The 14,043-nt window shown below is 54.3% G+C and overlaps 1 protein-coding gene across 7 annotated transcripts in view; it reads left to right on the top strand.

Annotated features, from left to right (window-relative positions):
- The window catches only part of GAS7 (growth arrest specific 7), a 202,546-nt gene that overhangs the window by 114,036 nt on the left and 74,467 nt on the right, over positions 1–14,043 (top strand). For 5 of the 7 annotated variants that reach the window (XM_006099724.3, XM_023763358.1, XM_023763360.1 and 2 more), the window contains exon 2: positions 9,501–9,621. In XM_006099724.3, coding sequence (XP_006099786.1) covers positions 9,501–9,621 — 121 coding nt within the window. Of the gene's footprint in view, positions 1–3,825; positions 3,843–7,690; positions 7,791–9,500; positions 9,622–14,043 lie in introns of those variants that run through there. The other 2 variants (XM_014465209.2, XM_023763357.1) reach the window with 2 other exon arrangements.

Here is a 14,043-nt window from a genome sequence, read left to right as displayed (position 1 = left end):
CCTGGCGCACAGGCATGCGTGTGTCTGGCTGAGAAGACATGTGCTCTGGTTTTCCTTGGTGCCTTCCGCCCGCCCCGGGGCGACCACAGAGCTGGGCAGCAAGATTGCAGCCCCATCAGCCACCCCGGTGCCCTAATGAGCTCAGCGCCTTTCTAAAGGGCACCGGCCCCAGAGGAAGCCTGCCCTTGCCCCCAGGGCCTCGGTGGGCGGCAGCAGCTCACTGGGCCTTGAAGTTCCTGGCAGGCCGCTCTGCGCGGTACCGCCTATGACAGCTGAGCTAGCAACTTTCAGCTCCCTCTTCACTTTCCTTCTTCAGTCAGTTTTGAATGAAACGGGATGTTTGATAAACTCGGTTACAGGGTTTTCTTCAGAGATGTAGCAAGGTTAGAAAGTGTCAGAAACATGGCATAAGGCATGATGGGGTTTTGCATCTTAATATGAAAGGAAGGCTGGGAAGGGCTTCACTAGTAGTTCTTTTTCTCCTGTCCCCTCTCCACACCCCCCTCCCCACCCCAAACCAAGTGTTAGCAACTGTTCCCAGGCTTTCTGTCTGCAAAGAAATTGGCCCAGGAGTCACCTGGAGGGGCCCTCACGCTATGAGGAGCTTCCTAGGGAGGTGACCTGCTGTTGGCGACCAATGGTGGCCGAACCCCAAAATGTCCTTCAAAGGCATTCTCTAGGGTCATAAACTGGTGGAGAGGGTCTGGGAGGCATTTGGAGATTCCTCATGGCGACAGAAGGTACTGAGCTCCAGCCCCGCTCCTTCCTGGGACAGAGGGGACGTTTCAATCCCAGAGGCCAGAGCCGTGGCTGGCGGCAAGGCAGCTCTGAGCGGTACCGCCAAGGTCAGTGTCTCAGCTGGGGCCTGTGTTCAATGCCTTCCATTCCTGTTCGGTCTTTACTGGCGTCTAGGACAGCGTTTCTTCCTCCAGCTGAGCAGATTTGGTTGACTACATACAACCATCGCCGGCCCCCAAGAGTTTGGGGGAACCATGTCAAAAAAAACAAAGTCATGGGTTACGGACATTGACGTTCCTGTCAGGTCTGGGTCACCTCTTTTGTGTGTGTGATTGCTGCTTTTGTACGCTTGCACTTGTCCTTTAAATGTCTTGCCATTTCCCCTGTGGTGGCTTTGGTCTCTGTGACGAAAGACGGTCCGAAGGTGGCGGAATCCGGTGTTTGAGGTCAGGCGTCCCCGGTTTTACCGATGAAGAAATGGCCAGAGAGGCACAGGCCTTAAATCACAGCGTGGATCGGGGACACGGTCTCTGAGCCCGGCCTGCGTGCTTCCACGATGCTTCTGCGGCCCGAGGAGCAGGTAGGCTCCCAGGGGCCATGCGATGTGTATCTGCCGGGAGGGGGTGGGAGGAGAGGGACCAGCCTTCCCGGGCAGCCGTGAGGAAGTTGAATGATTGGGTAGAAGGTCTGTCAATCACAGGTGCGGGCAAAGTCACTCGGAAGTGGGAACAGGCTGAAGGGACCACCTTGCCCTTCAAGCTGCAAAACTTCAGGATCAGACGGGCCTTAGACATGCAGCAAAACGTAGGGCCTTTCTCTGGGTTCCCCAAGCCCTCGCAGGCCAAGGTGAGGAAGCAGCCGCAGCTTCCCAGGCGACCCCTGGAGCTGTTTGTATTTCGGGAGCACCTGTGGGAACACCCTTCCCCTGAGTGGCCTTAAACAGCCATGAGGCCTTCGGGCACCTGCTCCAAACCCCCGTCATCGGCAGGAGTGACCGTGATATTCGGTGGCACAATCCTGCTGTTTGGCCAAAGCTGAGGCTCTGAAGTGGGCGTCTCTCAGATCCGTCATCCTATTTGGTCCCACTGGGCAGATGCCACCAGCTAAAGCCGCAGCCAGTTCCGTCCGAGAAGTTTGCTGACTGCCAGAGGTCTTCATTTCTACTCTGTCTCCTTTGGAACCCTGTTAATCGGCCCTTCTCTCTTGTGTCTGTATGGCAGGTGCAATGATAATAAAACCTCTTTCCTCCAGTGTCAGAGGATTAAGCGCTCACGCAGGAGTGTGTAAAGCTGGCGTGGAAGCCACTTCCTACAGGATCGCTTCCTTCCCACCCTCTGCTGTGTGTCCCTCACACACTTCAGGTCGTGGAATGGCTTCTGCACCAAGAGCAGCCGCCCAACTCTTCCTTGAAATTCCCAGAGTCGTTCGCAAACTCTTCCTGGATCCTTGCCCCTCTGCAGACCTCGTCTGGCAGCTTAGTGGGCTGTCCTGGGAGGGCTGACTTCCTGCGGCCTTGCATGGGCTTCACTGTAATTGTGTTCATCAAAATTCCTGGGTAACCAGATCACTCCATTCCTCTTTAGGATCAGAAAATAGAGTTTATTGTTCTGTGTCCTCTCCCTGCCCAGTCCTGACAACAGGCCCAGCTCAGACCCGAGTTGATTGGCTTGCAGATGGGTGGGCAGGGTGGCTGGGGCCTCCCTGAGACTCCCGGGAGCTCGACATGTCTGCAGGCTCAAAAAAGTTCAGCCTCAGGCCCGTGGCTGGCAGCGCTGTGGGTGCTGGGAGGAAACTCCCACGGCACTGATGCCCACTCTTGTCATGGGTGCCAGTGACATCACAGCGTCAGGCTTCCTGTATTCCATGTTGGATATCCATTCAGTCAGAGCCCCCCTCCACTCCCCAGAGGTGGGATTTGTTCACAGTGGGGCACGCACGTTGCTGGGACGGCCATTCCCTGTCTACTTGTTTGGTGAGATCGCTTCTTTAAACCCATTTAAAGGCCAGTTACTACCACAGTCCCAGCTTCCATCCATCCATCCACCCAGCCGTCCAATATTCTGGGTATACTATGTGGAGACTAAGACTAGGAATAAGATCGAGGCGGCCCTGCCTTCTTGAATTTACAGTCTGCTTCTCTGTTGTGTGGCTTCTTCTCCTCCCTCTGGCCAGGTCTCCAAATCTCTCACCCTTAGAAGAGCATGACGATGCTGCCAGCATCCATCCTCTCCCCACCAGCCTGTAACACCACCTGCAGGGATATGCTTCCCAGGATGCACTGCGCCATTGCCATGGTGCCCTACCTCCTCCCCAGCTATTTGAGTTGCTCTCTCTGAATGGAAAGGCTCCAGAGCTGGAGAGAACAGAACTTTCGCCTCTGAGGCAGGGGAGAAGCACCCTGAGGCAGCGCATCGCTGTGGGAGGTGCGGCCCTGCTTCATGCTTTGTGTCTTCACCTGTAGCCTGAGGAGATGGCCCTTCCTTGGGTAGCGGTTCCCAGCTTTGTGTAGGCTTCGCTCCACCCTCAATCGGTGTCCAGCAGGAAGGTATGGAGTAGGCCTGACTCTCCTTGGTCTTCGTGGCGGCTCCCTCGCAGCCCCTGTCATTAACTGGGTGACTCCCTGTGAGTGATGGTGGAGCCACTCCTGGCGCTGGGTCTGGGACTCCTCAGGGTCACTAGTAACCAACCGGCTCCCAGGGGCTGAGGCCTTCCAGGCTCACCCAGCCTGCCCTGGCCGGTTCTGGGTGTCCAGCTGGCCGTGTGGCTGTGGAAGGGAGAACTTGCTAGCGAGTCCTTTATGGAGCAGCCTTCAAGCGCTGCCAATCACGGCACCGGGCTCATTAGCAGTCATTGCCATGGCAACGGGTCTGCCAGAAAGTGGCTTGTTAGGCAGACAACTTCAGACATGTTATATATAGATCTGGGAGTGGGGGTGTGGAGCCCAGTGGGTATGACTTTCTTTAGAGCTTCTATTGCTTCTGGGTTTGGGGTGTGAGAAGACGTGGAATGGGGGACCTTAAAACGGTCTGATCTGGCTGCTAAATCAAGTGTCTGACGACCACCCGTTAACGTCGCCAGGTAGCGTTTGCTCACACCTGCCAAAGGTAAGCATCCGGTGCTCCCGGAAACCTCCTGAGGGGCAGGCGCCCCGGGTTGAACTTGCAGAGGCTCTGAGGAGCTAAGTGTGGGGGTTGCACAGATGGGAGGCTGCAGGGGCAAGATTGAATCTCTCTGAAAATAACCTATTTGAAAGGTGTGGACTAGGGGATAGGATCTTTTCACGCATAAGTAGCCAGGTAGCTAAACACTGTCTTTTCATCAATTGTGCTTATTAAAATGTTCTGCTCCCAGTTTCCATTTCAGCAGCAAGGCTTTCTCTTAGTTGGGCCTCTAAAGCTGCAAACCAGTCTCTTCCGAGGTCAGTGAGCGTAGGCTCCCCTAGGATGCTTGTTCAAAGGTGGCCTTCTGGGCTCCAGGTTTTGGTGGTTGGATCAGGGCTCTGGAATCTGCACTTTAACCCACATCCCAGGGAAATGACAGTTGGCCGCGGGGACCACACTTTGAGAAACACTGCTGTAGGGCGATTTCTTTTCATATCTGGGTGACTTCTCTTTGCTTGCAGGCTGCCCCCCTCTCCCCCCAGGGGGGAGTCCGTAGCCATCATTAAAAGGACAGTTTCTTTCGATGTGTTGACTTAAATAATGAGACAGGGAAGCCAGCCTGCAGCCGGGGAATGTGACTGCTCGGATGTGGGTGGTGATATTTCTGCACGTCTCCTGGGAAGGCACGTGCACACTCGGAGGTGCGACCGGCAGGAGCGTCAGGGCCGAGTTGTCATCCTCCTTGGGCGGGAGCTGGGTGCCAGGTGGCCAGGTGAAGAAATGGGGTTGATTCTGGGGAGATGGACTGGGAGTAGCCTGGGTTTAGGGAGCTGGGTGGCAGCATCTAGAACAAAGCTACTATTTTAAAGTTTGGTTTTATCATTTAATTAGCTGCACAACATGGGGCACGTTATTAAATTCTCTGAACCCTAGATTTCTCATTTTAAAATGGAAAAAATGACATGTATGTGCCAGGCTTGTTGTAAAGATTAGCGCTAAGTGCCCCAGTCCTTGGCTCACTTAGAGACATGTGGCAAGTGATCAAAGCCATTACCAATGGCAGAAATGGGGTCTGAGTGAAGGCCTTCCTTTAAAATATATATACGTGTGTGTGTGTGTGTGTGTGTGTGTGTTTATTGATTTTGGAGAGCGAGAAAGGGAGAGGGAGAGAGAGAGAGAGATAGAAACATCAATAGCCTGCCTCCTACATGCCCTCTACTGGGGATCGAGCCCACAACCCAGGCTCGACCAGGAATCGAACCAGCGACCTCTTGGTGTATGGGGTGAGGCCAACCAACTGAGCCACACCGGGCGGGCCAGACATTTCTTGAGTACCTATTGGACTAGGGTTCTGGAGTGGTCTCGAAACCTTCTGATAAAATAGGGTGCGTGTGTGCGTACACATGCATCCATTGTGGGGGCAGAAGATCCTGTTTAATTCAGACTTTCAGAGGATGGGTTTCCATATGTACCTGGGCAGGCTGTTCACTGAACAAGGGGACCCAGGTGAGGGGCCTAGGGAGGCTGAGACCCGCCTTGCCCCCTGGGGACGGCCCATTCAGGGGAAGAGGCGGCATTTTCTGACTCCCACAGAGCCGTCCTGGGACTCGGGCTAAGCATCCCCGGGCTGAGCAAAGCATCCTCATCTGTGCCCACTCCACTCCCTCTGCCCCTGCTCCTTGTGGTAGGACCTGAGCTACCCCTGCTTTCCGTGCCTGTTCCCATGGGAAAGAGCTGACAGAATGGAAGGGGAGAAGCCAGAGGACTAAGGAAGGGAAGGGAAGGCTTTAACTTGGAAGGAAACTAATTAGAAGAGTAAGTTGGCAGAGACCTTAATTATCGGGTAGCTGCTCCGCTGTATCCTCTCCGTGGCTCTGGGGCCGCCCTCCCAGGAGCCTGGGCCTCCCCCGCCACGAGGGGGGAGGGAAGGCTGGGGGTTTGGCCTCTTAAACGAGAGCCTGCAGATTGGGAGGCCGACTCCTGCCTCGTCTACCTCTTCCTAAAATCGTGTTTATTGTGGTAAAATACACCTCACATAAACTGTATCATCAGTGACGTTTAGAACAGTCACAGTTTTGTGCAACCGCTGCCGCTGTCTAGTTCCAAAACGTTTTCATCAAACAAAAAGGGAGACCCTGCCCCCTCCGCACCCCTGCAGCCCCTGGCCACCCCTCCTCTGCTTTCTGTCTATGGGTTTTCCTGTTCTGGACATTTGATATAAATGAATCATCCCAGAACTTGGCCTGCTGTGTCTAGCTCATTTCCCATGCGTGATTTCAGGGCTCACCCATGTTGCAGCGTGCATCGGCACTTCATTCCTTTTAATGGCTGAGCGTTGTTGTTGTTTGTGCGGTTACATATCACAGTGCGTTTCTCCGTTCATCGGTTAATGGCCACTTGCCTTGTTTCCACCCTTTGGTGATTGCGGATAATGTGGAACAGGGTGTGCAGGTGTCTGGGCGCTGCTTCACTTCTCTGGGGGGGGGGTGCCCCGTTGTCTCCACATCTTTTGACTCTTGGCTGTTGCAATCCAGCCAACAAGATAACTTCCTTCTGGGAGAGGGAGAGGCAGTCCTGGGGGCCTAGGGGGGTGGAGGTGGAGCACTCTTAGCTGGCAGGCAGAGCGGGGACCCCTGGCCGTTCCAGAGGGGGGTGTGGAGACCACCTTTCCCACGTTGGCCAAATTAGGAAATTGGCCTGGGTGCCCTCCTCCCCCCACTCAGCACCCCTGGCCCTTCCTGGCTCAGTTTCGGGGGTGCCTCCCCTGCAGGCACTTTCCATAGCGTGCAGGGTGGTGGGTCCCACATATCCCAGATGGGGAGGCCTCGGGGCAGTATGGCATCCGCCTGGTCATCAGTGTCCTCAGATGTCAACCAGAGCTTCTGACCCCACACACTTATTTATGTAAATAAGAGAAAAACACGTGCTCTTGTGGATTTGGGCTGGGGGTTGTTCCCAGGTGGGACACAGGGTCAGAGGCTCGGTCCGCTCACTCCAGCAGCCCAGCTAAGGGGAGTCCTCCTTGCTGCCCGCCCTTTCCCCCCGAACCCAGCAGCGGCGTCTTCACGTGGTGACCGCCCCAGCAGGCCCGTGTTAAGCCGGTCGTCTTGGAAACAGAAAGCTGGGGGAAGTGACTGTTACTGGTGGCATGTTAGACGCAGCGATGGGGAGGGTGGGGCGAACTTCACGCCACAGTAGGCAGAGGTCTCACTCGCATCCAGACGGCCCCCCTTCCCCTGGAGACCCCCATTTCCCGAGTATTCTTGGTGACGGGCACTTTCCCAGGCGCGGAGTTTCTTACTGTCAGTCTCCACAGTGTGTGCCTCGCTGGGCTAACATCGTCCCCGTCTCACAGATGCCGAAGTAGGGCGGCCGGTGTGTCATTTCCCTGGGCCCCGGGCTGCTCAGTGGCTAAGTCCGACTGAGCCCCAGGCTGGAGGGCGGGTTCACTTTGCTGCTTGGTCTCTCTCTCTCTCTCTCTCTCTCTCTCTCTCTCTCTCTCTCTCTCCTCTGGGTCCCTGCAGCCTCGTTCTGCCCATGCCAGTCTCTGCCCCGTCAGTCTCTGCCCTTGCGGAATGCATTCTCTTTCACAATTTCCCACTTCCTCCCAGCTTACCCGACAAGCCCCAGTCCGGTCTTCCCTTAGATGCTGTGCCTCAGGCAGAAGCAGCTTAGTTCTAGACCATTTCTTTCTTCGGTCAAGCCCCCTGACCTCCCTGTTCCTGTTTACTCCCAACCCTACAGAGCCAACATGTGTGTCTCCTGTACTGTGGGTATTTCTCTCTCTCTCTCTCTCTCTCTCTCTCTCTCTCTCTCTCTCACACACACACACACTCACACAGAGACACACACACTCACACTCTCACTGTACTCATCCTCAGGCTATTTGTCTTGCATACATTTTGACCGTCTTCCAACCTGGAGAGGCCCGAGCAGTGTCTGGAGGCCCAGGTAAGCGTGCGCAGGTGTGTGCTGGGCTCAGCGGACATGCTGTGCCGGCGAGAGGCTGCCTGCCGGCGGCGGCCCACCCCTCTGGCACCTGGCGGTCTGGAAGCCACAGAGGCGCTGCGGGTCAACAGGTGTGGGAGACAGAAGCGTTCAGGGCACAGGGGGAGGTTTTTAAATAAATTGTGAAACTTCATAATGAAACATACAGGGAGGACCAGGGGGAGCCGTGCTCACTCGCAGTCCCTGGAGCAGCTGGGATTGATCTGATCCCCGATCCCCACCGAGGGCATGCAGGGCTCCCCAGGAAACGGAAGTGCGGGCTCTGCAGTCTGCAGAAAGCTCAGCAGTTTGGGAGCCGTGTCTGTATTGCTCACTTTCCAGCTATTAAGCCGTGGTCATCAGTGACCCAAAACTGCCTCGTAGGCATGGCTAGGGGATGCCGGTGACATTTAGGAGCCGGTTAGTTTTAATATTTCTGAACAGGGTCCGGCTTCGCTGAGAAAATCATGGCTCCTGTCCTGCTGTGGCTAGAATACGGTCTTTATCCACTTATTTCTCTGCAAGGCACAGAAATTATGTGAGCTAATTTGGGCCCTTCTCTTATGTTTAAGTCTTCTTTAACCAACAACTTTTATTTATTTTGTTGTTGTTAATCCTCACCTGGGGATATTTTCTCCATTGCTTTTCAGAGAGAGTGGAAGGGAGGGAGGGAGAAAGAGAGGAAGATAGAGAGAAAGAGAGGAACATTGATGTGAGAAAGACTGGTTGCCTTCCACACGTGCCCTGACCAAGGGCGGGGAGCAGACCTGCAACTCAGGTACGTGCCCTTGACCAGGAATCGAACCTGTGACTCTTTGGTGCCCAGGCCGTCGCTCTAACCACTGAGCACCACTGGCCAGAGTTAATAACTTTTATTTTTGCGTTTATTGAAGAAAATCTAGATGGAAGAGTTAAGCAAAAAGAAGGGAAGACAAACTGCCCATAATCCCACCGGGAAGCACCTGCTGTAGCATCTGTGTCTCTACTAGTTTCTCTCTGTCCTCTCTATTGCTCTCTGATTATTTTAGGAAAAGCTCCGTGCGTGTGGTTACGAGAGTTAAGCTGCAGATAAGTGCATGTGGTGAAAGGGCATCCTGGGTTGTCTCAGACTCCAGTTCTCCTCGCAGGGTGATTTGGGCACTTGGAGAAAACCCACCTCGCTCTTCGATTCATGGCATTGTTGTAGGTTTCCCAGCTCGCTCTGCCGAGGCTTGCATTGATGGCTCTGGTCACTTCCCCAGCGGGCCCTGGCCTCGTCTGCGGCTGTGCTCAGCTGTGCTCGGTGCTCCCTGGGATGTCAGGCTGCAGAGTCCACACGGGAGTGCGGGGAGCGGCACCTCCCACCCTGTGAAAGTGCCTCACCCCGAGGGTGGCTTTCTAGGGGCTAACAGAGGAGAAAGCCCAGTGTTAGCTGAGCGGCACTTCCCTCTGTCCTCGGGGGGAACCTGTCCCTCCTGCGGTGGCTCTGAGACAGCGGGCGCTCCTCACACCTCCCGCTCAGACAACCGCCAAAATCACACAAGCGCGGCCTGTGACCTCCCTGAGGGAGGCCTGCGGGCCACGCATCCTCACCGTCGAGCTGTTCCAGGGTGACTTCATCTGCCCTGACTTCCTGGTTGAAAAACGGCTGCAAAAATGCCAGACGTGTGTGACCTTTCCTTTCCTCCTCCACAGAAGCCTGGGATGGTCCCCCCTCCGCCGGGAGAGGAGAGCCAGAGCATCGTGCTGCCCCCCGGCTGGCAGAGCTACCTGTCCCCCCAGGGCCGGCGCTACTATGTCAACACGACCACCAATGGTGAGTCCCGCCCAGGAGTGGCCTGCGCCAGCCCCGGGCTTCTGTCTCTCCGAGAGCCAGGCTTTCTCCTCCCTCCGCCACCTCCTGGTTTTTATTTTCTTCAGAAGCTGACCTGAAAGACGGCTCTCCCCACAGTGCTGGGGGGCGGGGGTCTGAGCCTGGATGGGGAAGCCTGCCCTTCAAGGCTGGGGTCCTCCTCGGACCCTTACAGCCACTCGGCGTGTTTGCTGAACCGAACCTCAAATTGGGATGGAGAAAGGTTGTGGTCAGCAGCTAGTTTGAATCAGGTTGAGCGCTCGAGCTGTGCGCGCTGTCTTGGGGTCTGAATGTACTAAATGACGCAGGAGTTCCCAGGCAGGCACCGCAAGATCGACGCCTCCCTGACTTCCCCACCGCGCCTCCTGCTCTCACTGGCATTATCGCACTGCCTGAGTCTTGGCATGTTCCTTGGGAAATGCTGGGGCTACTTATGGATGGTTTATTCTAGCAGATAGCAGGGTCCATGTGCATCTCCAAGTTGAGGTGGGACCGTACCTCCATGCCCCCAGCTATTAGGGACTTCCTGGGCCTTCGCAGTGACTCCAGGATCCCGGGATGCTGACTGCAGGGTGAAGGAGGAGTGGCAGGTTACTCCAGCCAGCTGAGCAGACCTGTTGCAGGCCTGCGGGCCTGGGCATGGCAGAGCAAAGCCAGCTAACAGCTCTGCCCTTGGCATGACTCCCCTGGGAAACTGCCACGGGGGAACAAAGGTTAGAAACGGAGAGTTAGGCTTGGTAGGAATCATACACGTGTGTGCCAAGGCAGAACCTGAAACCTATTGGGGGCTCAGTCTTGGCTTCTCTCTTCCCTCGGCTGATGGCCACCTCACCCCACCCCCAGGGCCACTCATAGGGCTGCTGACTGAGCTCCACTCGGAGGGTCCTGGTGGCAGGAGAGCCAGCTGGTGGCAGGAGAGCCAGCTGTGGTGAGAGGGAGCAGCAGAGAAGGCAGTGTGGTCACGCCCCCTGGCACCCTGGCCCTCCGCGGGCTCGGGAGGGGTGTTCTGGTTGAGTAGGTAACCAGGGTTTCTAGGAAAAGGGAAGTAGGACTAATTCTGACCATTCTAATCTTATGCTTCCTCAAAACAAACATGAGCAGCTTGGCAGTTATCAGACTTTGAAGTGTCAGAGGAAAGTGTGTTTTGGGCAGCTCCCCAAAATGCAGAAACTGGACCATATGACCCTGAGATCATCAAGCATTGGGATCTGGGGGGAGGGAGGAGGGGGGTGGGGTGAGGGGCGTCCTAAAATCAGCCTTTGTGTGTGTGTTTTGAATTAGAGAATAGCAGCCCTAACCGGTTTGGCTCAGTGGCTAGAGCGTTGGCCTGCGGACTGAAGGGTCCCAGGTTCGATTCCAGTCAAGGGCATGTACCTTGGTTGTGGGCACATCCCCAGTAGGGAGTGTGCAGGAGGCAGCTGATCGATGTTTCTCTCTCATCGATGTTTCTAACTCTCTATCCCTCTCCCTTCCTCTGTGTAAAAAATCAATAAAATATATTTTTAAAAAAAGAATTAGAGAATAGCAGCCCTAGCTGGTTTGGCTCAGTGGATAGAGCATTGGCCTGCGGACTGAAGGGTCCCACGTTCAATTCCAGTCAAGGGCACATGCCTGGTTGTGGGCTCGATCCCCAGTAGTGGGCGTGCAGGAGGCAGCCAATTAATGATTCTCTCTCATCATTGATGTTTCTATCTCTCTCTCCCTCTCCCTTCCTCTCTGAAATCAACAAAATTAGAGAAAAATGTATTCTCAGCAAAAACTTCAGTGAGTGCAAAAGTATTTAAAATAAAAAATTTAAATCCCTGGTCCAGTTCCTATTTATCACATATTCTCCCAGATATTCATATTTTCTCACCTTCTAACCATAAGTACAGCTAGTCTTTCTAAAAGATTGGAAAAACGATCCATGTTGTTTTATAAATTTCTTTGACAGTGTACTGTGGACATCTTTCTATACTTGTACATTTTAGCCTAACCCATTTTTAAAGATAGCTGTGTCGTAGTCCATTGCTAGTGTATGATATTAGTTTAACTAGCCCTTCTTTATTAAGGGGATATTTAAGTCCCATTTTACATTAACAAACAGTGTCTGGCAGCTTTTTTCTGAGGCCCAGGTTTTAGCATATGCCACCGGGTCAGTATTTCTGTGAGTTCTGGGATATAGTGATTGCAAGAGACTGTAGGCCAGGGTTCAGTAAACTTTTTCTGTAAAGGTAGTATATCTTTTAGGCCTTGAGGCTCATATATTCTCTGTCACAGCCCCTCAGCTCTACCACTATCATGCGAAAGCAGCCGTAGACAGTACAGAAACCAAGGGGTGAGGCTGTGTTCCAAGAAAGCCTTATTTGTGGACACTGATGTGTGAATTTCAAAAACTGAAATAGTCTTCTTTTTAACCATTTCAAAATGTGCAAGACAATGTGAGTCTAGGAGTCACAGGCTGTATGACAGCAGGGTGGGCTGGGGTTGGCCGCAGGTCCTGTTGGCTGCCGACCCCACTGTGGTCTCTGTCATCTGCAGTAGGAGTGGCCCGACTTCCCCTCCCCTTCCTTCTCTCATGTGCTCAGGGTAATCCAGGCTCCCTGGTCCCGCATTCTAGACACAGGCCAGTTTTATCCACTCATTGTTTAATTCGTTCTTCAGCTGTTTGATTGAATTGTTCACTCAGCAGACGCTTGCTCAGTGGGCCTCAGATCTGCTCCAGACAGAGTGCTGAATGCTGGGGATATGATAAGAATCAGTCCCTGCCCTCTAAGTGCTTCTTCTTATAGTGGAAACAGAATTTAAATGGATACGTATTTGATACCAATTCTGAGCAGGACCTTGAAGGGGAAGCCCAGGGTGTTTTGAGAGCAAATTCATTTGAGACCCTGGAGATCAGGGAAGGCTTCCTGGAGGAAGAGGTACCCTTCAGCTCAGATGGGGAGGATGAGGAAAGGGCTGCCAATGGAAATGCCCTCCTGATAGCAAAGAGTTAGTCATGTTTGGGGGGATTGTCTATAGACCGTGAACATCATGTTAAGGATTCTGCTCCTTAGTCTAAGGGGATGGGAGGCCCGCCTGCCTCTCTGGTCCTCTGGAACCCTTTCTTAGGTGGTTTTATTTGGCTGCTGGGCTGCTGTTTAAGTTTTTGGATCTGCCTGCCTTTCTTCAGGAAAGGACCTATTAGAATAGCTGCTTGCTCTTCTCACACTTGCGTTATCTGACCTCCTGACACTTGTCACCTCGAGCTGGGCCCACTGTATCCAGCTTTCTGCCCTGACTCAGGGGCCTGTCCCACCTCTGGGTCAGGCCAGAGGCATGCACCACCGCCCAGGAGGCAGATGCCACCAGGGCCCCGCTCTAAGCCGCCCGGCCATTCCTCTCTTCTCATCTTTCCCAAATACTCCGTCTCCCCTAATCCCTAATCAGTTCTTTCGCAGAGGCTGCTTGGGCACAATAGGCATCTGTCCCCGTTTTGTACCGCATACAGATAGAAGGAGTTTAAAGCCTAGTTTACATCTGTATTGCCAGGCTCTGGCTAATCTGCTTATTTCCAGTCCACTCGGGATTTTATGGGCGGGGATTGTCACGGCGCTTGTCTGGGCTGTGGGGATACAAAATCCAAAGAGAGGCCATCTCCGCCTTCACAGATCGCAGTTCTCATGGCGTCAGACACACAGACACCAACAGGCGCTGTGGGTGTTCGCATGGGAATCTGGGGCTCAGGGAAGGGAGTCATCAACTTCCTCTGGGTATCCATCAAGCCTTCCAGGAGGGGGCGCTGGAGTCAGGGATCCCAGCTGAGGTCTCTGCATGCGCAAATGCAAGGCCGCAAGGAGAGGCCGATGTGTTTGGGAAGGAGCAGAGACGTGAGAGAGGGGCTTAGGGGTCTGAGCCATGAAAGACCCCCTGAGGCACTTGGAGGCCTTGGGACTTGGCCCTGTGGGCAGTGGAGACAGTGTAGGATCCAGAGCCGTGTGTGACATGATCAGGACATTGTGGCAAGACTGCTTGTGCAGCCAAGGGAAGGGTTTAAGACAGCGAGCGCAGAGCCTGGCAGACTAAATGAGAAGAGAAGTAATGAGGTCAGCTCCGTGTGCACCGCTGGCCGGAGAGGAGGAGGGAGAATCTGTCAGGGGGGATGCTCCAAGTCAGGGCACGGAGAGCGTTCGGACACCTCCGAGTCATCTGCCTCACGTGCTGCAGTCATGCAGTGAGGACAGGGGATGGGGCGCGTGGTGGGGGGGGGGGGAGCGGGTTTAGGAGAAAGAAGGTGAATCCACGTAGAGCGTGTTCCTTGGGGGACATTCCGGGAGAGATGGTGAGCATATGTTTGGACGGATGGGTCTGTGACTCAGGACATCTGGGCTAGCGGTGGGGACCTGGGGACTCTGTGGGTGCACC

This window comes from Myotis lucifugus, unplaced genomic scaffold (assembly GCF_000147115.1).
Source record: "Myotis lucifugus unplaced genomic scaffold, Myoluc2.0 scaffold_282, whole genome shotgun sequence".
NCBI classification, from domain to species: Eukaryota; Metazoa; Chordata; class Mammalia; order Chiroptera; family Vespertilionidae; genus Myotis; species Myotis lucifugus.
The sequence above is the reverse complement of the archived record's forward strand: the minus strand, read 5'-3'. Positions and strand labels throughout refer to the sequence as shown.